At 46.8% G+C, this 23,259-nt stretch overlaps 9 protein-coding genes across 9 annotated transcripts; 5 read left to right on the top strand and 4 right to left on the bottom strand.

Annotated features, from left to right (window-relative positions):
• Window positions 1-193: 193 nt before the first annotated feature.
• TRUGW13939_05989 (uncharacterized protein) lies at window positions 194-1,845 on the top strand (the record flags this gene model as incomplete). The annotated part of the gene is made up of 5 exons (XM_035489146.1): window positions 194-647; window positions 729-822; window positions 891-1,152; window positions 1,490-1,694; window positions 1,748-1,845. 5 exons carry the CDS (start codon window positions 194-196, stop codon window positions 1,843-1,845), a joined length of 1,113 nt encoding a protein of 370 aa, XP_035345039.1.
• Window positions 1,846-7,527: 5,682 nt separating this feature from the next.
• On the top strand, window positions 7,528-8,796 carry TRUGW13939_05988 (uncharacterized protein; the record flags this gene model as incomplete). The annotated part of the gene is made up of 2 exons (XM_035489145.1): window positions 7,528-7,940; window positions 7,992-8,796. 2 exons carry the CDS (start codon window positions 7,528-7,530, stop codon window positions 8,794-8,796), a joined length of 1,218 nt encoding a protein of 405 aa, XP_035345038.1.
• Window positions 8,797-9,217: 421 nt separating this feature from the next.
• TRUGW13939_05987 (uncharacterized protein) lies at window positions 9,218-10,780 on the bottom strand (the record flags this gene model as incomplete). Its single annotated transcript, XM_035489144.1, has 4 exons — window positions 9,218-9,883; window positions 9,945-10,364; window positions 10,413-10,564; window positions 10,627-10,780. 4 exons carry the CDS (start codon window positions 10,778-10,780, stop codon window positions 9,218-9,220), a joined length of 1,392 nt encoding a protein of 463 aa, XP_035345037.1.
• Window positions 10,781-13,214: 2,434 nt separating this feature from the next.
• On the bottom strand, window positions 13,215-14,659 carry TRUGW13939_05986 (uncharacterized protein; the record flags this gene model as incomplete). Its single annotated transcript, XM_035489143.1, has 2 exons — window positions 13,215-14,359; window positions 14,416-14,659. The coding sequence occupies 2 exons, from the start codon at window positions 14,657-14,659 to the stop codon at window positions 13,215-13,217; spliced, it is 1,389 nt and encodes a 462-aa protein (XP_035345036.1).
• Window positions 14,660-15,190: 531 nt separating this feature from the next.
• On the top strand, window positions 15,191-16,853 carry TRUGW13939_05985 (uncharacterized protein; the record flags this gene model as incomplete). The annotated part of the gene is made up of 2 exons (XM_035489142.1): window positions 15,191-15,574; window positions 15,633-16,853. 2 exons carry the CDS (start codon window positions 15,191-15,193, stop codon window positions 16,851-16,853), a joined length of 1,605 nt encoding a protein of 534 aa, XP_035345035.1.
• A 1,000-nt stretch (window positions 16,854-17,853) lies between these two features.
• On the top strand, window positions 17,854-20,413 carry TRUGW13939_05984 (uncharacterized protein; the record flags this gene model as incomplete). The annotated part of the gene is made up of 2 exons (XM_035489141.1): window positions 17,854-20,016; window positions 20,081-20,413. The coding sequence occupies 2 exons, from the start codon at window positions 17,854-17,856 to the stop codon at window positions 20,411-20,413; spliced, it is 2,496 nt and encodes an 831-aa protein (XP_035345034.1).
• Window positions 20,414-20,983: 570 nt separating this feature from the next.
• Window positions 20,984-21,494, bottom strand: TRUGW13939_05983 (uncharacterized protein; the record flags this gene model as incomplete). The annotated part of the gene is made up of 3 exons (XM_035489140.1): window positions 20,984-21,060; window positions 21,117-21,216; window positions 21,276-21,494. 3 exons carry the CDS (start codon window positions 21,492-21,494, stop codon window positions 20,984-20,986), a joined length of 396 nt encoding a protein of 131 aa, XP_035345033.1.
• A 329-nt stretch (window positions 21,495-21,823) lies between these two features.
• On the top strand, window positions 21,824-22,624 carry TRUGW13939_05982 (uncharacterized protein; the record flags this gene model as incomplete). Its single annotated transcript, XM_035489139.1, has 1 exon — window positions 21,824-22,624. One exon carries the CDS (start codon window positions 21,824-21,826, stop codon window positions 22,622-22,624), a length of 801 nt encoding a protein of 266 aa, XP_035345032.1.
• A 219-nt stretch (window positions 22,625-22,843) lies between these two features.
• Window positions 22,844-23,050, bottom strand: TRUGW13939_05981 (uncharacterized protein; the record flags this gene model as incomplete). Its single annotated transcript, XM_035489138.1, has 1 exon — window positions 22,844-23,050. The coding sequence occupies one exon, from the start codon at window positions 23,048-23,050 to the stop codon at window positions 22,844-22,846; it is 207 nt and encodes a 68-aa protein (XP_035345031.1).
• Window positions 23,051-23,259: the final 209 nt, after the last annotated feature.

The raw sequence follows: 23,259 nt of genomic DNA, 5'->3' as shown, positions 1-23,259 counted from the left end.
CTTTTTCCATGCAAAATGCCATTTTGACACCCATGGGAAAACATTAAATTTCTTTAATATTCTATATAAAAATTTAACCAATTTCAACGAGATTCCATCGGTATAGCACCAGAACCTCTTCTGCCTCTGTCTCCGCTCTCCACCGGAGTTACGAACCCCTCTTTTGAGGACTACTGGCCATCTGGTGAATGTCATGGCTTCGTCTGAGACATCGCCTTTGATATCACATCCAGTTCCGGCTGGTGAGCCTGATCCTCCTCCTTTCAAGAGCGAGCTAAATCATTGGAAGCGCTGGAAGGTGGCCTACCTTTACGCCTTCTTCATCTTGGTTATCAACTTTGGAAGTGGACTCCGCTTCGCGCCTCAAGTACGGCTTATGGAGTTAGCAGTGTGCCGCAGATACTATTTCAGGTACGACCCTGGTAGGGTGGACAACCATGGAAATGTCTCGGAGGCCCTGTGCAAACTCAATGTCGTGCAAGCACAGCTAGCGATGCTAAGGGCCTGGCTGAGCGTTTTCAATGCCGTCGCTGGCATTCTCGTCGCCCTACCATTCGGGATTTTAGCCGACACTATGGGTCGTAGACTGGTGACAGCGTTGAGCTTGTTCAGTGTGACACTCTCTAAAGCGTGGATCATTTTGGTTTGTAAGTCTCCCCAATGTTCTCGCTGGAGAAAGATGGTTATCTGATAGTAGCCATATAGGCTACTTCTACGGAGTTTTTCAGCCAGAAGCGATCTGGGGGTCCTCCTTGTTCCAACTGCTGGGCGGCGGAGACAGATCATGGCGGCTCTATCCGACTCTTCACCTGCTGATAAACGGTATAAATGATCTGCATAATCCATTTCTGGGATTTCTCATGCTAAATTATCCAATTTACTGTCGATAGAACGGCCGTATTCTTTTACACGAGCACAATGTGCTTAGTCTCGGAGCTTATTGCCACCCCCATCGGATCACTTATCATGACCAGAACAACTTTGAATGCTGCAATGATCTCCTCAAGTGCTCTCGAATTCTCTGGCCTATTTGTCCTTCTAGTAACTCCCGAAACTCTTCGTCGCAACCGTGAGAGTAGAGGGCAGTCTACCGAGGATGTCATTCCTCCATCCATCCAAGCTCAAGCAGCCCTCAGAAGAGCTGGAAATAATGTAACTTTCACATCTAACCAGCCAACAACAGCTCAGCTTATAAAAGCTCAACTGAGACATACCCGAGATCTCCTTGCCGGACCCGTCAGACTCATGTGTAAAGACAGGAATATCCTCCTGGGCCTTCCCGCTTTCTTGACCTCCCAGTTGCTCCGCCAAGTAGTATCCCTGCTCGTTCAGTATTCCTCAAAGAAGCTAAATTGGAGCATTGCAGCTGTGAGTTTGTTTATCTATGAAGATATCATCATAACTCCATCCTGGTACCTATGCACACAAAGTGTTATGCGTACCATGCCCATCAAAGGCTATTATTTCTTGTCTGACACTGTGCCAATAGGTCGGAATCCTTATTTCCCTCCGTCCCGCAGTCAATGTTTTCCTCTTTGCACTCATCCTTCCAAATCTCAGCCCTGTTCTAGCCTCACGCCTGAAGATCCCTACTCCGCAAGCAGACCTTCTCGTCGCCAAAGGAAGCAGCGTCCTACTTGTCATCGGCCTTGTCATCATAGGACTTGGTCAATCATTGGCCTGGATTGTCATAGGTAAGCGCGCCCGTGTATGCCTTTTAACACACATATTAACCATAGGCACCAAGGCCACGTCGTCTATACACTAGGTTGGGGCTTTGACCAGTCCGTGAGGTTATGGTTGACATCTCGCGTCGAGCAGACTCAGATTGGCATTTTTGTATAGCGCCATATCTGTGGTAGAAGCTGTTGGCGGATTGATCGAGGGGCCCATGCTTGCCGCCACTTTCTCCACTGGATTAGGCTTGGTGGGAGCTGGATCAGGGTTATCATTTTTCGTATCTGGTGGGCTTGTTGCGGTCGCGAGCATGGGGGTTTGGTTGGCGAGGTGGAGGTAAGAGGGTCGGGAGCGGGGAGGGTGGCTTGTGATAGACTTGAGCAAAGGTGATTGTTTAGGTGATTGATCACATAGTACGAAAGACAATATGGGAAAGGATATCGCATTAGTATCTGCTTAACAAATACTGAATATCAGGAGAAGAAGGAGAGAGGGGGAAAACGACAAAGCAGGAAGGTCAGACTATGTAAATAGTGAATACTAGGAATATTCTCATAGTCTGGTTTCCTGAGCAAAGTATAAATCCTGCCCGTAGCAAGTAGGGTGTAAATCCAATCCATAAGAACGATCCTTGAAGGCGTCGCATTAATTCGTAATGTATATGAAGGAATCGCGTCCTACGAGGCTCTAACTGGATTACACGGTTTTTTGCATTCACGGGAATTTCAGCGTCTTGTGCAGAGAATAAACTCATATTATACCATGAATCGTTTGAAGCGTATGTAGGTGCTATTCATAGAATTCTAATGTCAAGCTATATTTGTTTTATTGTTCGCTGCATGGTGCTCTACCATGAAATCCCAAATCATGGCCCAGTTCTTGCACTGGTGATGCGGGATACCCCAGCCATCAACATCTCGTCTACTACCATCACTCTCTTGTATAGCCCACTCCAATGTCATGTCCCCAGAACACATGATGGATTGCCGGATATAGTCGAAGCAGTGGTTCGTGTGATACATCTGATGCTGGACTGAGCTCAAAGCCGACGAACCGTCTATTGAAGAATCATTCTGGTGCTGATAAGGCGTATTTACCATAAGCTCAAAAAACATTTTACGTATCATTCCCTATTAGTAGTTAGCTTTTTACCTTGTACATATATCTCTTTAGATACAACTAATATACCAAACAGTGGATCTAGTAAAACATGCTCACTAAGTAGCAATCAACACCCAAGTCAGTTACAATCCCCAGGTTCAAGCCATAAGCCTCAGAATTTTTCACTAAGATAAATCCCCTACCAGCTTCAAAGAAAGTCAATTTAATAAAGTTCTTTATATCACAGCCAAGAGACCTACAAGATAATAACAAGTTCCAGGCTTGATCAGATAGCGAAGAAAGAGGTTCACTAAAAATAAACACCTCTTCAAATACCACAGTTCTTCTCTCCACTACATCTGGTATTAACTTACAGTCCAATAGTTCATTTAGGGTACTACCTACTGCCAGAAACGAAGTCAATAGTCCATCTTTCCTGCCTATAGCTTGTCCCTAGATAAAACAAGAATATAACAACAATAGCCATAGAAAACAGGATTACTATAGTCCAAACGGCCAACCAGATCCACCATCATCCATAGCAAACTTCCCATGGAATGCTATTCCAATGGGAGGCTAAGTCATCATTATTAGCATTTTCTTAGAACATAGAATCTTCATCCTAGAGAACTTGTGAATAGCTACTAGAAAAAAAAATGTTACAGAAAAGGAAGCGGGCCATATTATAATTCTACAAAAAATTAGAAAAGAGTTTATAGTTAGATAGAAAAGATTCACTCTCCTCAAGAAAAAAGAGCATACAAATACCATAAGCGCTCAATACCTTACTAACTAGTCTAGAATACAATAGAAGGAGCCAAAGAGCGCAATTCTAGAAACAGAACAAAACCAATATACCTTTATCTAACACAGAGTGGGTTCCATATTAACCACCCTCATAAAGACTCCAATGATTAAAACGCTTTCCCCACAACCTTAAAACCTAAAAAGCGATGCCTATTCAGGTGATTTATCCAGACACATCATTCATAGACACTACCACATCAATATAGCTACATGTATGTATATATATCAGAGATAAAAAACATACACAGATAGATTCTCTACATGTATATATAATAAGATTGATATATATAACAGATCCTTCAAATGTTCAATGTTGCAATCGCGATCCTTGTCTACAGGTTAGTATCTGCAAGATATATGATATCATGGCTTAATCTTGCAGAGACCAGGTTACAGCTCAACTAATGTCTCGGAATGTAAACAAAAATTTAGTGGCCAGGTGTTCGAAGTGGCAGAATTTTATACATATATATATATTTTTAACTTTCTTACACCCACTCAATTTCTACAGTAAATTAGTGTCTAAGTAACTGACATCCCACTGTTCATCAAAATATTTATCTCTTCCTTCACTACATTATTACTCGATAATTCCGAAGATTATTCCTTAGAATTCCATTAAGAAGCGGGCCGTAGTCTATAGCAAATGAATCCGCGTTTCAATATCTCAGTTGGTTTGCTAACCCTAAGAGTTGGGTGACAGGTGCCGAAGACTTTCGTAAGTCTGGACCATCGATGAGACTCACTCCTGGATTGAGAAATTTGGCAGCCAAGCCGCCTCTCGAGCACATTGGAGAGAGGTTCAGAGTGAAGTGCGTTGGCTAGGAGGCCATGGCCGTGTAACGAGGCCGTTTTGATGGGCATATTTCTTGACCGAGTGATCCCTTCGAAGATCGTGCCCGTTTGGTCGTCGGCCGAGGGTCTATGCGAGACCGATGAAAGTCAATGATTACAACTCGACCCAGTTCCTCATTCCATAACATGTTGTTAAATCGTAGATCCTGATGGATGACCCTAAGTCTACAGATTTGTTTTTTGATCTTAATATCTCATGTTGTAGTGTTTAATGCTGGGTTTTCTCTAAAACCTCACCCTCCTAGGCCATAAGTAGTATATGTCGGATTTCACTAGCTCTATGAAGCAAATAACCGTCTTGCAGATCAATAGCTCTAAGAACAACTGGGATGCTCGAGCCTTGCTCCTTCTAGAGAATCTGATGGATCTTTATTTTACGGGAGACCTTCTTCCAGAGTTAAGATGTGGTCTCTTTTCTGACTATAGTATAACTATAAGCAGCGTAAGTGAATTTGAATAGTGTATTATATGAACTATAGGAACTGAATAGGATATAGTTGTGATTAATATCTTTATTAAGCTGTGCTTGTAGCAGTTTCACCAGCTATTTAATATTAATTTGATGTTTATTACCCTGTCAGCTTTGATGATAGTGATAGATATTAGGGTAATAATTATTTAATATTCTATCTTGCTGTAGGTCTAGTAGATATCTCCGTGTATAGATCATTTCCCAAATCTTAATTAGGATAAGAAATGGGAAATCTCAATTTTTAATTTAAAATTAGGATTTCCTAAATAAGAAACGAGAAATATTATTTCCTATTTAGGAAATCCCAAAATTCTTTACTGAGAGCTTATTTCCCAATTGAGAAATTACAAATCCACCAGGATGAAACCTGGGAAAAACCAACCCTGCCTGAGAAAAACCTGGGATAGAACAACCCCCCCTGAGATCCCAATTGGGATCCCAACGGCCACCTTAGCGCCAGCAGCAGAGCACATTCAAAATAACACAGTGCGTGTTGCACACTCCAGATCCAGAAACTGGAGCATGCAATGACTTTCAGGCCCAAATGGACTAGGATACGCAACGCCAGACAGGCATGCAACACGGCGCGTGTCGCCTGCGGACATCTCGCTGGCGGTGGCAGCGCATTTATCCGCTCTGCAATGTCCTCCAATGTTGTTGGTAGAGTGAACTGCGCGCGAATTGAAGAGCAATCAACGACAAGTCGAAATATATGCCAGTCGAAGCAGAGCAGTGCAATTGAACAAGATTGGGCCGCCGGGGGTGGTCAGGCGTCAAGGAGGCCTCAGGCTCGCTTTCCCACATGATTTGCCACCGTCGCAGTATGCAAAAGTAGTGTTCGCGGAGGTCAGCGAAGCCGCCATCGACCGGGGAACAGCATTTGTGGAAGAGCATGATTTTCTGGCTAATCAGCGACATCACAAGGTGGCAGCTGAACATGCCAATCTTTTGCGGCACCGGAAGTGAATCGTCAGCTAATCTTTGAAGAATTGCAGACGCATGTGGCCACCGAACCTACTTTGTTCCTATTTACTATATACTTTTTGTGGTGGGTTTGTTACTGCTTGAACAAGCTGTTGTTGATGATATCTTTGGTGCCCATGGAAGAAGCCACTCGAGGGTGATTTCCTCAAGAGCAGACTGCGTTTAATCTCGGGACGATAATCGGGCCCTCTTGTCGGATGTGCTGTGGATTTTACTATTTGACTTGTATTTTTGGGTAAGGATTATGTTCAAACCTCCCTGATGGATGGATGCTAATTCTCTACAGCGTCGATCTTTCTCGTGGTTGACCTATCTTCTTTCAGCTTCCTTGTCCACAAGCTTTATGCCCGTTCTATGGCTGTCCTCTACTGGTGTGGACTTTAAACAATGTCAGGCACAGGATTCGCTATTATAAAGGAAAGGGCCGGCAACGTTTGGTAAACTATCATAGCTATTAAGGCAAGAGGGGAAATCTGAAGAAGAAAGGGAGATAGCAAAAAAGAAAGAATAAGGGTGTTAGTATGGTATCAACATTGAACATTTGAACAGTCTCCTGGTTTTGGATTTTGCGTCCTCGATCTTATATATGTACTAATTCGAGGTCTCTCCAGCACTGAGTAGCCTCATGATAGGGTTTCTCGGTTCTGCGATACTCGAAGTAGCTCCAGTCATAACACAAGCAGAAAAAATCTTATGATATATATATGTTGAGATAAGTAGCCTTGCTAACCCTAGATGATAGATTAAATACCTTTTTTTAAATGTAATAGCCTAATAATTTAGATAGGAAGCTTAATTTCTTAATGACAAAGAAATACATAAAAAAGATAAATTATACAAGTGTTTCTCTAGTAAAGTCCCGTGGCGCTATCAAATCCCTATATGTATTACCCATTTTCCCTTTTGGGAATGGGGCGGGGCTGTTCTTCAGTAAGATTCAAGAGATGACATAAATGTAATTGATCAATTACCAGAGTATATTATTACTGTTGCATCGTGATTTACCAATCCATTTATCCAAAATAGACACTTAGATCGGCTCGGATTTACAAGTTAAAACACATATATGACACCCTGTACTCCGTAGTTAGTGTTACAGAATCAAGATCCAAGCCATTATTATTATTGCTACGTACTATTAATAATAAATTAACCTACGAATAAACTCGAAACAAACCCCCCTTCTTACTAAGATCTTAACCTTTAGCAGTCTTAGCCCCTCGACAAACCAGCCAATGCAAAGAAAATAAACCTCGCTGATCCGCGTCAGCAAAGGCCACCTTAGCTGTATAAGGTTGTACTACAGTTACTAGTCAAACCGCGGTACTACCTTGTGTTGGGGCTAGCGATGCACTTTTTGCTTTTTTGCTTTTATGCTCTCGGGTTCTCGGGGGATTTTAAAGAATTTGTTCGGATACGTATGTATTATTATTTATTTATAGCGTCCGTAGGTCGTTAAGTTTTCTATATCTTTTGTTGAGACCGAAAGCCAAAGTAAACAAACAGCATTCCGGGATCGGCAGCTAGGGACTAACACTTGCAGTACAGGATACATAAACTTGTCAACACAAAAACATTTACCAACATTTGACATCGACGAATATCCTTCATCTTCAACACCAACATAAAAAATGCACGTCCTCTCTCGTCTCGCCGCCGCTCTCCCCTTGGTCACAACCACCATCTGGGCCCTTCCAACAACAAACACCTCTACCCCATCAACCCTGTACGTGTCACACTACGACGGCCATGTCTACACACTCTCCCTCGACACCGCAGCCCGCAAGCTGACACTCGCAAACTCGCTGCAAGCCTGCGGCGAAATGCCCAGTTGGGTGACCTTTGACGCCGGCAGCAGCACACTCTACTGCGTCGACGAGTCTGGCAGTAGCGCAAACTCTGGAAATGGCACGCTGTCTAGTTTTGCTGTTGCGGCCAATGGCTCGTTGAGCCAGACTGCCAAAGCGACTACGTTGCCTGGTGGTGTGGCCAGTGTGATTTATGAGGATAATGATGGGAGGGAGTATTTGGCTATTGCGCATTAGTATGTCTCTTCCTCCTTTGCTTATAGCAAACAAGTCTAACAAGATAATAGCGAGGGATCCGCCGTGTCCAACTTCAAACTGCCCATCACCGATGACTCGACTGCGCTGCAGACATTTGAATTCACACTGCCCGGTCCCCCCACCGACCCTTCGCGCCAGGACGCGCCTCACCCTCACGAGACCTTTCTCGATCCCACGGGTGCATACGTGCTCTCGCCGGATCTGGGATCTGACCTAATCCACATCTTTGCCATTGACAAAGCCAGCGGAGAACTCAACCAATGCGATGCCTTTGCCGTCAAGGGCGGTAATGGGCCGCGACACGGCGCGTGGTGGGCCAAAACTGATGGTGATGACAGCAGCAATAATGTCTATGCGCTCTATATTTCCAATGAGCTGGCCAATACGGTTAGTATCTACAATGCCTCGTACAAGGACAACTGTCTTGTTCTCAAAGAGAGTGACGAGATTGTGCCGTACCCCAAGGAAGTCCCGAGCACAGCGAATGTCGCCGAAGTGCGTATTGCTGGGGACAGGGATGTTTATGTCTCGATGCGCAATGACCAGGCGTTTCCTCCCAATGACTCGATGGCGTTGCTCCAGGCGTCGGTTGATGACAGTGCGTTGACTTATACAAACCTGACCACCTCGTACGGCAAGACTCCGCGCACGTTTGTCATCAACAATGCCGGCACGCTGCTCGCCATTGGCAACCAGGCCTCGTCCGACGTCGCCATTGTCGAGCGCGACCCCAAAACCGGTGCCCTCGGCGAGCTTGTGGCCCAGCTTCAAGTCGGTGCCCAGGGAACCCCCGGTCAGGCGGATGGCTTGAGCAGCGTCATCTGGGCTGAGTAAGTGTCAAACCGTTCAAATGTTGTGAGAACATAGTGTAAATAAGTTGCTATATTCATTAGATAGTCTTTCCAAAATAATGAAAGATAAAATCAGATAATCATGGTCATAAGCCATCCAATCCGACCAACTCCAAAAACCAAAATTCAAAAATCAAAAATCAAAAAGCCACCTTGCTACCGATACAACCCAAGAGAGAAATGATTTGAAAAAGACCAGCTTTTTCTCACAGAAAAAAAAAAGATATAGACCAGAAACGCCCGTTATTTGCTGCCGGTAGCCAAAAGAATGAATATAAACTCCAGTCAGGCGACCAATGCCATCAATGTCGTGAATATGTTGTGACTGGTGTCGTTATAAACCCTGTACGGGGAGGGGATGTATGTCGTGTTTCATCGTTATATCGTCATAATATTTTACCAGTTCATCGAAAGTCCAACTGGAAAGCTTTCCATTTGCCGCCCACCGTGCGGCATCGTGGGCACCCACGTGGAGCTGGATAGTTTGGCATACTCGTGGGGCCCTTGTTCGGACTGCTCGTGGGGCGCGCCATCGACATGGGCGGGCTGCTGATAAACATTCCAATGCAATCGCGGCACACGCCGCATATACATTCTGTACAGGCGTAGCATTCATGCAGCGGCCACGCGCGGTTGCAATTTGCGCAGTATATTTGAATATCCCGGTGTCGAAACGAGGACGGGGTGGGATTTGAAAACCGATGGTGATGAGGTCGCACGTGGTTATGTAGGTGATTCATCGGGCTGGAGTCTGAATTTGCGGATGAGGGCAGTCCGCTAGCCGACATATGAAAGTTCTTGCCGGACGCAGTCGATGCCGAATCGAGCGATGACTCGATAGATGGGAATGGCTCGAGATCGCTATCTCGGCTGCGATGCACATCAAGAGGCGGCGGTGTAAGCGACTTTTGCAATGGCGATGCAGCATATGAAGGTGCCTGAAACGAGCGGTGTATCGGAGCCAAACCAGCTGACTGAAAAGACGGTGGCATAGAATTGCGATTCTTGTTGGCTGAAGAAAGCGACGCGGAACTGTTCAGGAGCGTCGACATGGAGGGCGAATGGGGAACCTGTATTTTTTTCACTTTGTCAGCAAAATTGAACATTGAGTTTTGTGAAAAGTGCACTCACCGGAGTCAACTCGCGATCTTCATCAACTTCGGTGGCAGATGTAGCAGCCTCGATCAAATCCTCCCATCTCTTCCCTTGTACCCACGCGGCCGTCTGCGGTTCTGCCGACAGTGCCTTTCGATCGTTTATACTGCTGCGACGACCAAATTCCTTAGATCTCGTGCGCTCGTGTTTTGGCTTTCGAGCGCTTTGCGTAATGGACGACTTGCGCGGCCTCTGGACCTTACTTCGTTGTAACGGGGGCAAAGTAGACGAGCGACCGGGCGGTGAATGGCCCAGAATGGACGGCAGCAGCTCTCGAGGTCGCGACGACTGAAACGGCGGCAGGGGCTCCTGTTTGAAGTGGTCTCTCAACGGAGGCAGCTCGATGGAGGAACGCATGCGGTCGCGTCCCATGTCATGGTCCGAGTGGCCATCCTTCTACCGTCAGAATTGCGGATGCACACACATATATTTCTTAAAACTCACCATTTCCGACTCCCAGTCCGAGGCCAGGCGATGATGGTGCAATTGCGCAAGAGCGACAGCAGCCGTGGCGGCAGCTGGGTGGGCATCGTCAATTGTGCGCGGGGTCACAGGGGGGCTCGAGTCGGCGACGTAGACATCTCGATCGGAGGGGTCTGCATGCACCTTGAGTATTAGTCACGATTTAATTGACAGTCGACAAAAAGAAAATACTGACCGTTGTGTTTCCGTGCAGACAAGGGGGTTGGCTGGGGGTCGACATGGACTCGTTGATCCAGTGGGGTATTGACCATGAGCAGGAAGCTTTCCTCGGTAGCGGGGAGCTTCGGTATGTAGTGGCTCGGGTGAGCCCGTCGAATGTGCTCCTGCATGGACCGGTATCGCTTTTCCTGCGAGCTTGTAAATATTTTTTTGACGAGTATAAACTGGGGAAATTCATCCTCCAATTGTCGCACAGCTTGAATGAGCGACCGGAAAGGGAGAGGGAGGGAGCGAGCTTACCCCCAGGCATCTTTTTCGACAATTGGAACCGTCATTGTTGGTCAGCGGACAAACCACCTCGTTGTTCGCATCGGAAACGGAAAAGGAGCTCGTCAAAGACGTGCGAGGTGGCATGGTCTGCATGTGTCTTTTTTTTTTTTTTTTTTCTTCTCTTCTTCTTTCTTTTCTGGCGGTGGAAGGCGGGGGGAGGAGGAGGAGGGGAGAGCGGTCAGTCAGTTAGAGAGAGGGGGGGGGTAGCTAGCTTTGCGTCCGTCCCACAGGGACAGAAGAAAACGAGATACTAGTAGTAATATGGTGGGCAGAACACAGCGCAGCTGATCAGAGGGTCAAGAATGCAGCACAAAGCTGGGGCAATGCATAGTCTGGCTCCGAAGAGGGCGAAAGAGCGAGAAGCAAAGCTGGAGCTGCCTAGATAGAGAGGAGAGAGAGAGGTATAAGCAGGGGAGGGAAAGAGCGCGGCGGCAGAAGGGAGAGAAAAGTAGGGCGCTTTTGGGGGGGGGGGCAACTGCCAACTGGGGCAACGACGGAGGCGGCAAGAATCAGCTGGGAGCTCCTGCCGCCGGAGGCCATTGGCTGTATGACTACATCTCTATACATTATCTGTATACATTATCTATCTATGCATCTATTTATATTCTATTCTATTGTAATCTAGTAGAATCTATTATTTCATATTATATATTTTATATTATTTATATTTAATTCTTCTTCTTCTTCTTCTTCTTCTTCTTCCTCCTCTTCAGAGCTGGTCAGTTGAAAACGTTCCTGCCTGAACGGGCCAAATACCGGCCGGTGGAGACCCCAGCGCCGACGCTGATAGGGCTGCACCAATGCGGAACATAGCTGGACCCCACCTCATTGTATTCTGACTGGTACTGTATTACAGGTATTAACGTAATGAAGTGCAGGTTATATTTTATATGTATATATATATATATTTTATCTATTATTTATATATTTTATTTATTATATGTATTATGTAGCTGTACAGATATAATACTCATCTTATAATGTGGGTGTCAACTCTTCATGCAGCTGGGAGCTTCCCCTCTTTGCGGATACCGGCTTGTTATCGATAGCCCGTCCCGCGCCGAGCTCTCTAGTGTATATTCACTGAGTAGCAATTCTCCAATTCTGAATTATTATATATTATTATATATAATATTATAATATATATAATTATATGAAACTATTATAAATACCTTCTTCATTATGTACGTCTTGTTCACAATACAATTGAATTCCACCCAATTTAAGCAAGGAGGGTCGACTCGGGAAGAAGTCCACCACCGTTACCGTCAGTAATAATAATACCGGTCTTGCAATAATAAAATATCAAAGCACGAGCCCTGTTAATACTATTAGTTATTGTCTCAGACTCACATGATCCAACGGAACTACTTGCCAGTCCCCGTTACCGTTTCAGACCGAACACATCCGCCTCTTACGCACTTAAACGGAGCTCCCCCCGTGGCGCAGCCCGGATTCCACAAAGCTGCAAAGCAGAAGAGAAAAAAAAGGAAAGTTGAAACGTGATGTCCCGGTAAAATGCCGTTACGCCAATCGACTTTCGGAAGGTGTACTTTTTTTTCTTTCTCTTTTTCTTCTTGAGAGGGGTGAAGATTGCATCTGGTTAGTGTACTCGCCGAGCTCAGCTACTACCTCAATCAGTGCACTAGCCTGCTAAGCTAGCTAGCTTCCCCAGCTCCGAGACCTGAGCCCAACCCATTTGATTTAATTCAACGCTGCATGATTGAACCGAGCTTCGGAACGGCCGGGTGGGTGGCAAGTTCTATAGCTTGGTAATTTCTTTGCAGTCTAGTCCTGAAATTTTTCTGTAATAAAATACTAGTTACAGCTCTGCTTCAGAGAAAGGGAAAAAAAAAAGTCTGGATCTGGTCCAGTGGAGTCGAGAATACAATATGTAACGATCAAACGTGGCGAATTCAATTGGTCCAGACCTTGGATATTTCCATGGGTCATTCTTCAATAATTTAATACAAGGGGCTGGAAATTCATCGACTTTGGCTTCTACTATTGGGTCAAATTTAGTAAATGTAGATTATATTCACGCAGTGTAATCAACTGCCATTATCGTGAGTCGAGAGTTCTCGTCTGGTAAAAGTACATACATGTCCAAAGTAACCACCGTACAGAAATAAACCAACAAATATGCAAGGATGTAATATATAATACCAAAGCACAACTCTATAATATGCCCAAACCAGGATATGCAATTCAGACGGCGGAAACAAATAAAAAATGCAAAGAGAAGAGGGTATTTCAGAAACAAAAAAAAAAAATTTAAATCCGTTCACCGTCAAGCATTTTGCGGTTATTCACCCCCTGTGCCATCTTCTTGCCAATCTCATAGCTCGAAATCATAATGGCACACCCCGGCGCTACCTTCATGCAACGTGCCACCCATCCCCTGAACAGCCCGCCAAGCCCTTCATGTCGAAAGATGTGAAGAAGGAACCGTGGCATTGACAACTGCTCTGGCCGTAACTCTGATGTTGCCAGCGTCTTCCCCGCGGTAAACATATCATCGCCACTGTGTCGGAATACTTGCTGTCGCGTTTTGCCAACATCAAAGGGCGTCGTCACCAAGGCTGCTGCGGCGCCGGACACAGATCCCGCGATAAAACTGTCAATAAACGTTGTAGACGAGCTCTGATGCGACTGGGAAAAGCGTCGGCTTCTCGTATCTCTCGTGTCTCTCGTTTCCTCGCTGTGACTACCGCGCATCTGGCGAAGGTCCGTCAGCACATTCCGTATGGCTTCATACCCCCACCAATACAGCCCCGAAAAGGGGACATCTCGCCACATGGTCAGAGTAAATCCCCGCCAGAGCGAGGTGTAGCCCCGAGTCACAGTCATCTGGCGAAGACTCTGCAGCGTATCACGGAAATGGGTCGTCCCAGTTCCTGGTGTTGCTTGTAGTCGTGTGCGAAACATCTCAACTGGACTGATCATAGACGCTGCGGCAATCCGCGCCATACTGCCAGCCACCAATGGCACATAGGTGTCGCTGAAAAGGCGTGGAAGTGGACTTTGAGGATCTCCTCGCAACCATTCGTATCCTGCTAGATAAATCACGTTTCCGGGGACTGCCATCAGAAGCGTTGGGCTGAGTCCGCGCCAGAGCGTCGTGAACCCTTCGTTTCGAGCAATCTTTCGCATTCCATCAAATGTCGAGGTAAAAGTTTTCTGTCGTGTCTCTTCAACAGCGCAATCGATGGCCGTAGTTCGACTGACTGCGCCATTTCCAACTAGACACATATCCGACGTGTTTCCCACCCAAAAGACCTCTCGGCAGCATGCCGTGACACCGATGTTTGCTGGCAGTTCCTTGAATGCGGGCGTTGTGTACGCCGTGAATTTGGACGTATTATTGATGCTCGATGTTTGCGACTGTAGTCGGACTCGCACGACGTCAAGGGGTGTTACTTTTCACACATTAGCATAATATTTCCTCGTATTTAAAATTAACAAGACAACCAACCCAAAAGCGAGGTGAGGATGCTGCCCCAGGTAGCCGACATCATCCGTTGGCCGACTGAAATCTGCACCCCATCGCTCCCTTGTGTTGTTGCGGTCAAAGGACCGCCATTAAATCGATTATCTGTCATCGTCCGTTTCTCATGATCATCCCACTCTTGGCCGCTCAGTGTTATATCGGGATGTGCCTGGTTTTCAGTATGTGGTGGGCGTGCATCCAAGCGACTCGGCCCAGAGGAGGCGGACATGCATTCGCCAATTCAAGAAAAGCCGCTCCCCTGCTGTATCCGTGCCGATAGATTCGCTGCGTGTGGAAATATCAGCCGCGGGCTTTCAAGCGGGCGACAAACGGCGAGATTGGATGGAGGGCGCAATTGGAAAAAAAAAGCGATGACTGTGAGGAATCCGGATTATCATGACGCAGAGTCAAACTTTCTAGAATCTGCGCCCGATCCGGTTTAGGGCCGGCGCCCGCAGGCGAGACCTAGAAGTTTCCCGCCCCTCGGAATTAAGCCGACGGTAAACTCCAGAACTCTTATCAACTTTATCGGCCTTTTTGTGGGAAAGGAAAGAGATAAGCTGCAAGCTTGCTTGGCCATGTCACGTATTTTTGAATCGGTCTTTAAGCGTTTCTCCATGTTGTTGTTGTTGTAGACGGACTGACGCTGTACGTTTCTCATCGTCGCTGGCGAATCTCACAGGCGACGCCGTCGCTGGTGCGCCAACGACTTGTCGCTTAACCTCGATACACTCTCACCTCTAGATCAATCGTTGCAAAGATGGAGGATAATGCAGAGCTCAACGCTTTTCGGCGCCAGTGGCGTGAAGAAGTATCTCGTCGAAATAAATCCTCTTCTTCCTCCAAGCAGGATCACTCGTCTTCGCACTTGGCGGGGTCGCACTTGGATAAGTTGCCTCCCACTCGGCACGACGCAGCTGATCGCAACGAGGAGATCGAAGAGGATCTGGGCCGCGACTATGACGAGATTGTGCAACGAACAGAGCAGCAACTGACTTTGCGGACAGCTGATGACGAGGATACCTTTCAGCGCATTCCACAGAAAGAGCCCCGCTCGGCATTGGAGCATTTTGAAAAGGCCGTTGAAAAAGAGGCTGAAGGCAGTTTAGGTGATAGCCTTGCTCATTATCGCAAGGCCTACAGGGTATGACTCCTTAGCTGCAAAATGTTCTTTTTTTTTTTTAATGCTAACGCTTGTGAAGCTGGACGCGGCCATCGATAAAACATATAGAAACAAGCATTTCCCGGGGAAACCAGTCCAGACGCAGTCTGACAAGGCTCCAGAGCCAACAGAAAATAAAACAGAAGAGGTTGAACTGCTGCCAACGCCAGAATTAATCGCATCGTTCGCCGGTCTTCCCATACCCCAGGCCGAGCCATTCATCAAGGGGACGCCTCCACCGCCATGCCCTATTGCCAACGTTCCAAACGATGTCCTCATCGAGATTCTCCGGCACATCGCAGTGATGGATCCTGCATGCTTTTCTCGCATGGCTTTGGTTTGCAAACGCTTCGCTTTTCATTTTGCCTATGAACAGCATATCTGGAAGAGATTATGCCAGGGACAAGAATTTGGCTTTGAGGGCATGCACTACTCGTTTGCGTGTGACTTGCTCGGCAACCCTTATCACAATCTAACTCCGCGATATACGCCGTTTCCGCGTGGACGTCCAGTACAGGTACCCGATCCGCTTTCCACTTGGAGCCAGGTGTTTCAGCGCTTCCCACGTATCAGGTTTACCGGAATTTATATCAACACAGTCAACTATACCCGCCCTGGAGGGGCTTCATCTTTTTCCACGGCGGCATGGAACTCGCCTATCCATATTGTCACATATTACCGCTACCTCCGCTTCTTCCCGGATGGATCGATAATTACTCTCGTTACTACGACGGAGCCCCCAGATGTCGTACCTTATATCAACAAAGAAAACGTGGCCGCTGCTCAACCAGGCCCTCGGCAACCTCCGCGAAAAAGGCCGGAACTTCCTTCAGAGGCATCTGCAGATGGACCTCCAGTTCCAGCAGTGGCCATGAATGCTTTACACAAGGCCCATCGCGGTCATTGGCACCTCGCGGCTCCTGTCGCCCAAGACTCTGACGAGTCTGACTCACGGACTGATTTGGTGGCGTCTATCGTTCAGAAAGCCAGCGAAGCCTCGGAACACGATCCCCGAGACCTGGTGTTTGAGACAGACGGCATTGGTCCCAATAGAACATTGATTGGCCATCTCGGGCTACGGTCCTCCAACACAGCCCGCGCAGTAGGCGCCACCAGGTCGGCGCCCAATACTTCTAAAAACACCAAACTGGTCTGGAAGGGCTATTGGGGTTACAACGAAGTGACTGATGAGTGGGCCGAGCTGGGCCTTAGGAACGAGCGTGCTTTTGTTTTTAAACGCGTTAGAGGCTGGGGGTTGTAGTTCTTCTTGACTATCTCAGTATCTTTCACGAGCGGTCAAGAACAACAGCTTATACGCCCTTATTACGGTAATATCTCGACCACCATTGCAGATTTCACTTTATAAATCCGTCAAGAATTTAGTATAGTTAGTTATCTATACGTTGATCTGTTTTTTTAATAGCCAGTTCGAAAGCTAATTTACCAAAATAGATAGGTCCTTGTTTTGACTTGTGACGCGTGATGCCTTTTTCACTCTTTGCGAAATTACCAAGTCTTACAAGTCTTACGGGCTCTAACAGGATTTTCCGACCACGTTTCGGAACAGAACCTGAGTCTTTGGACGACAATAGAACGACCTCCGTCACACCTCTTCCCGCCCTATATCGTCAAATCGAAAGGAGACGGTCTGTGGTGCATCGAAACGTCAACCCAGGCGTTGGAGAGAGCCCCTGGTCGTCCATCCCCTTGGGATCTTCTTCCTCATCCTACCTCTAGCTCTGGCCTTGGCCCTGGAGCTGGGGCTGGTGATGTGAGCATCACGGGTGACAAAGGAACCGCTGCACAGCTTTCTACTGACCCGTAAGCCGTCGTTTGTTTCCGGGAAAGGCGTGGAGAGCGTTCCATTGTTGTTTTCTTTGGATACCCAAGATGTAGAGCATAGACCAAACAGCCTCAGATGGAATGTATATTGTAATTACGAATCTACGAATATAATGTACATTTTACTTGTTTGCCAATTCGGAATTCCTCCATTATTATTATTTATAGTCTTATACATTGTTGACTAGTTAACCAGTAGTGACATCAATATTCAATGCCAACCAAGCCAGCCTTATCGATAAGCTTAATCGGTGGACCGCCGAAAAAAAAAAATCTCGGCAGGAGCAAAGAACCACCGCGACACAAAGTTACAAACAACCACTTGCGCATATTCAGATACCCCAGCGATTGCTTTCTTTTTTATTTGAGCTTTACGAATTGATTTTTTTTTTTTTTCCCTTCTGTGAATAATTAGCAACATGCCGGAACGAGTGCATACGCGATTTGACGATTCCGACGACGACAAGCCTGCCACCACCAACAGCAACAGCAACAGCAACAAGCAGCCAGAGCTGAAGAAGCAAGACCACCACATATCTTCTGATAAAAAACATCAGGAGCCGGCGAATAATAATAAAAAGTCCAAATCGGCAAGCAGCAAAAAGCGCAAGAGAGATGTACAACCGGAGGAAAATTCGGAAGAACAACAGCAGCAGCAACAGCGAATAATTCCAGAATCCGTGGTGGTGCCTTTGCGATCGTCCGAGAAGTCTGCTCACAAATTTACCAATGATGGCAAATCTACGAATGATAGCGACAAGAGGAAATGGACGAACAATAGCAAAAAACCTGCGCGACCACAATCGAATAATCAACCTTCGTTTTCATCGCTTCGAGAAAAAGCAAACGCCTTGTACACGACCCGCAAAACGTTGCCAATTTTCGCCCACGCAGATGAGATTCGTCAACAGCTAAAAGGAAACAACAATGTCATGCTACTTGTCGGTGAGACTGGAAGCGGTAAAAGTACACAGGTGCCTCAGTTTTTAGCGGACGAGGCGTTTTGTCAGCCAAAAAAGGTCAAGATAATAAACCAGGAGGATGGCAGCACCAAGAAGGAAATCACAGTTGGCGGGTGCATTGCAATCACCCAACCCAGACGAGTCGCGGCGATTTCGTTGGCTAGACGAGTTGCTGAAGAAATGGGTACGCCTTTGGGGAAATCGTCGCCGGCGAGTAGAGTGGGATACTCGGTTCGTTTCGATACATCGACATCGCCAAGCACAAAAGTCAAGTTCCTCACGGACGGGATGTTGCTGCAGGAAATGCTTCATGATCCTTGGTTAACAAAGTATAGTGTTGTGGTTGTCGATGAAGTTCACGAAAGAGGGGTCAACGTTGATTTGGTGCTCGGGTTTTTGAGGAAAATTCTTGCTAGCAAGAACGAGGGCCGGGGAGGCATTCCGTTGAAAGTTATTGCAATGAGTGCCACAGCTGATATGGAAAGTCTGCAAGACTTTTTTGGTCATGATCGAGACCAGGCCAAAATCACAAGCACAGACACCAGCAACCAGAATACTCAGGACAGCCAAATCTCGGTCTGCCATATCAAGGGTCGACAGTTCCCTGTTGAGACGATATACTCTCCAGAACCCGTCCATGACTTTTTAGATGCGGCTCTCAAGACCATTTTCACCATTCATGTCAAAGAACCAATGCCAGGAGACATCCTGGTTTTCCTTACCGGCCAAGAAACGGTAGAGAATCTGGAAAATCTCATAAATGAATACGCCATTGGAATAGACCCGTCATTACCAAAAGTTCTTGTTTTACCCTTGTTCGCTGCACTTCCCCAGGCTGCTCAGCAACGTGTCTTTGCGCCGGCACCGCCTCGAACAAGAAAAATCATCCTGGCCACCAATATTGCCGAGACGTCCGTCACTGTTTCCGGTGTTCGTTTCGTGGTCGACTGCGGGAAAGCCAAAATGAAACAATTCCGTTCTCGACTTGGTCTTGACTCGCTGTTGGTGAAGCCAATTTCCAAGTCGGCTGCAATCCAGCGAAAGGGACGAGCTGGCCGAGAAGCTCCGGGAAAGTGCTATCGACTATATACGGAAGCAGACTATTTAACACTGGACGAGACCAACACGCCTGAAATTTTGCGCTGTGATCTGAGCCAGAGTCTTTTGACCATGAAAGCCCGCGGCGTTGACGATATCATGAATTTCCCCTTTTTGACACGACCTCCGCGAGAAGCTCTAGAACAGGCTCTACTCCAGCTACTCAATATTCAAGCTCTGGACGAAACGGGCAAGGTCAGCGAGACTGGATTGCATATTGCAAAACTGCCGCTCACTCCGCCATTGGGTAGAGTGCTTTTGGAAGCCGCCGGCCATAGTCAGGGTTGCCTGCTAGATGTGATTGATGTTATTTCGTGTCTGAGCGTTGAGAATATTTTCTTGAATATCAACTCCGAGGAAAAAAAGGAACAAGCAGAACAGGCTCGTCGGGATCTTTACCGGAGAGAGGGTGATCATCTCACTATGCTAGCCACAGTTCAGGGTTATGCAGCAGATAACACGGACCGAAAGGCTTGGGCTGAGCGGCATATGGTTTCCCATCGAGCAATGCAATCTGTCATGGTGAGTTCTTATTTTTTATTCTTCTTTCTTTCTATTCATGACAGTCATCACTAACATGTAGTAGGACGTCCGCAAGCAGCTCACTACCCAGTGCAAAAATGCCAAGCTCCTTCACGAATCCAACGAAAACCGTCCCCCTTGTGATGCACTATCAGCGGTACCCGTTCTCAAAAGCTTTCTTACAGGGTTCGGAACAAACACTGCTCGTCTTGTTCCCGACGGGTCGTATCGAACCATTGTCGGCAACCAGACGGTGGCTATTCACCCATCGAGCGTGTTGTTTGGGAAGAGGGTTGAGGCAATTCTGTATAATGAGTTTGTCTTTACTAATCGTAGCTATGCGAGAGGTGTCAGTGCCGTGCAGACGGATTGGGTTGGTGAGGTATTGGGTCGATAGGTCCTTGACTCTTGATACTTTTAGACATCTGATTATTCGATCATGTCACTTGGAGGGCATCACTACCGCATTTGAATATTAGACATACATAGCACTATATATACAGATTTGAACTAACAAGATATCCTCTCTCGATTAAAACTATAGAACCCATTCTTCACAAAACCACGCATGGAATCTATCGTCAACACAGTTCCACCCAATTCTCAACCTAGGTTGCATGCCGCGTGCCGTCATTCCACTCATTTCAATCCTTCTTGCCCTTTGGAGCACACCGTGTGCATTTATTCCACTACTTTCGATGTCGAAATGTACCACGGTTTGCCCATGAAGTATATAAGCTTTGCCGTGGAGATGACCGTCCGTCTTGTGCATTTGTCCTAGCTAGTATGACTTGGTGGCATGAGATTCACTCACTCAGAGGTGGGCGCAGGTATGGGATTCTTGAAATGTTCTTGTTGCCAAATGTCCGCACAACTGTTTGTATTTCCGCTGTCAAGAGGGTTATTCACCAGCTGGACAATTTAATTGCAACGGATTTTAGAGATAATTCGCTCTTGTCGACATATTTTACTGATCCTCTTCATTTCCCTCATCCTTGTTTTTGATTGCTTGCATAAGCTCGTAAAGTTGGCCGATTTGCTGATCTATCCAAATAAAGTCCGGTTAGTTAAATCCAAAGAGAGAGAAAGGCTAAACAAACCATTCATTTTTTCCACCTTGGACTTGTCCAGCTTCTTTCCTTTCCACGTATCACCTTCTATTTCCTGTGCGTAAAGCTGCCATTCCGTCAGAAACCCGACCTGGTTATTTGTTAGCCGAAAATCCTCTTCGTCTACTTATTTTATTATTCTATCCATACAATGTGAATCGGGTTATCCGAGCTGCGATGCGCCCGAAACTCGCTCTTGACGTATTCGTCCCCCAGCAAGCGCATCTCCGACGGCAGCTTTTTGCGATGGGCGCGTAGGATGCGTCGGTACAGCGGGATGGGAGGGAGGAGGGCCAGTGGTTCGGTGTTTAGGCTGGCTTTGGAGCCAATGGAGACCGGGGCGGCGAGGAGGCGGGAGAAGACGCGCATTTTGTTTTGTTTTTCTGTTTTCAGCAGGATGGATAGTTCGAGGTGAAGTTGGAGGAAGAAGAAGAAGAAGAAGAGCTCGAGAGCTCCGGTTCGGGACGATATGCCGAGGCCTGGTTATTTGTTACGGGCCAATCAGGTACAGTCCCGCTTTTGCTGCCCACAAGACTCAACTCAAGCTTTGATATATCAAACTACAACGTGGAAACTTTAGTGATGCGTTGATTGTTTAGGACACAAGGTATCTTCCGACTCAAAAGAGCAGCCCTTTGATCTCTATAGGGGAAGGTGGGCGACACAACACCACCCCGCAAAATATATAATACACAATAATGCTCCCCACTCCTTCAACATCCCATGTCTCTTTTGACACCGTCTATGAACCAGCAGAAGATTCATTCCTCTTCCTAGACACGCTATCCTCAGAGTCAGAAGCCTCATGGCTCACAAGCCGGTTTAATTTAGACTCAACACCACCATTGCTGGTCGAAGTCGGCAGTGGATCCGGGGTTGTCATTGCCTTTGCAGCAGCAAATGCGCAGCACATCTTTGGCAGAGACGATATCCTCGTCTTACCGATAGACGTCAACCACGATGCGTGTCGCGCAACGAGGCGGACTGTCCAAACCGCCATTGCCGAGAATAATGACTCTTCTACAGGCAGCAGCAAGAACCAGGGACAACAACAGACGCAATTTGTAGGCTCGGTGATGGCAGACTTGGTTTCTGCATTGAAACCCGGAAGTGTGGATGTGCTGCTGTTCAATCCACCGTATGTACCGACTCCTGATGTGCCACCGACGCCGTCGACTGGATCTACGACTCGGGATACTGCGACGTTGTCACGGTCAGAGAAATTCGAATACGAATCCTATCTTCTCTCACTTTCTTACGCTGGCGGGGCAGATGGCATGGAAATTACGAATCGGTTTATTGACGCCATCCCATCAACACTTAACCCGGAGCGAGGCGTTGCATATCTTTTACTATGTGCTCAGAACAAACCAGAGCAAGTCAAAGCCAGGATTGTGCAAGACTGGCAAGGCTGGACTGCTGAGATTGTCGGCAGAAGTGGTGTCAAGGCTGGCTGGGAAAAGCTGGTTATTCTGAGGATATGCAGAGAGGAAACGTGATATCATTCATTTCTTTCCTAAAAACAACACTGAAAACGACTCGGGTATTGTGCCTAGACTTGCATATAACAAGCGGCAGAGAAAATACAAGCAACCAAAAAAGGAACACCCCGGACGACCAAAAAGCACACAATAACCTGCTTCAAAAACCTGTCGCAAACAAGAACAGTCCACAAAGTGTACCAAAACCCCCAAAGAATAACTCAATCAAAGTCAATTTCAGAATCCACCTCCGCCGCCGCCGCCGCCATCACCTCCACCTCCACTGGCAATAGCGGCCGCGACCCCTGTGGTCATTTCGTTTCCACGTCTTTTGCCCTTTTTCTTTTGGGCCTTTCTGCGATTTTTGTACTTCGCGGGGGGGTCGTAGTGTCCGTGAGGACGTGGAGGGGGGTAGTTGTCATCTGAGCGGGAGCTGAAACACATTTTATATTGATTGTTGCTGAAGCTTGTGTATTTGGAAGACGCGCAGTAATAGGTCTTAATTGCTGAGGAAGAAGTGGGGATATTTGGTATGAAAGATTCAATAGAGACAGATAGTGTTGTTAAATGAACAAGACAAAAAAAAACATCACAAAGCAGATTGAGCCATCTTTATACGCTGATCAACCTCAATCAAACTACGTACTACTACG

This window comes from Talaromyces rugulosus, chromosome III (genome assembly GCF_013368755.1).
Source record: "Talaromyces rugulosus chromosome III, complete sequence".
Classification (NCBI taxonomy): domain Eukaryota; kingdom Fungi; phylum Ascomycota; class Eurotiomycetes; order Eurotiales; family Trichocomaceae; genus Talaromyces; species Talaromyces rugulosus.
This window is presented reverse-complemented; position numbering and strand designations above follow the sequence as displayed.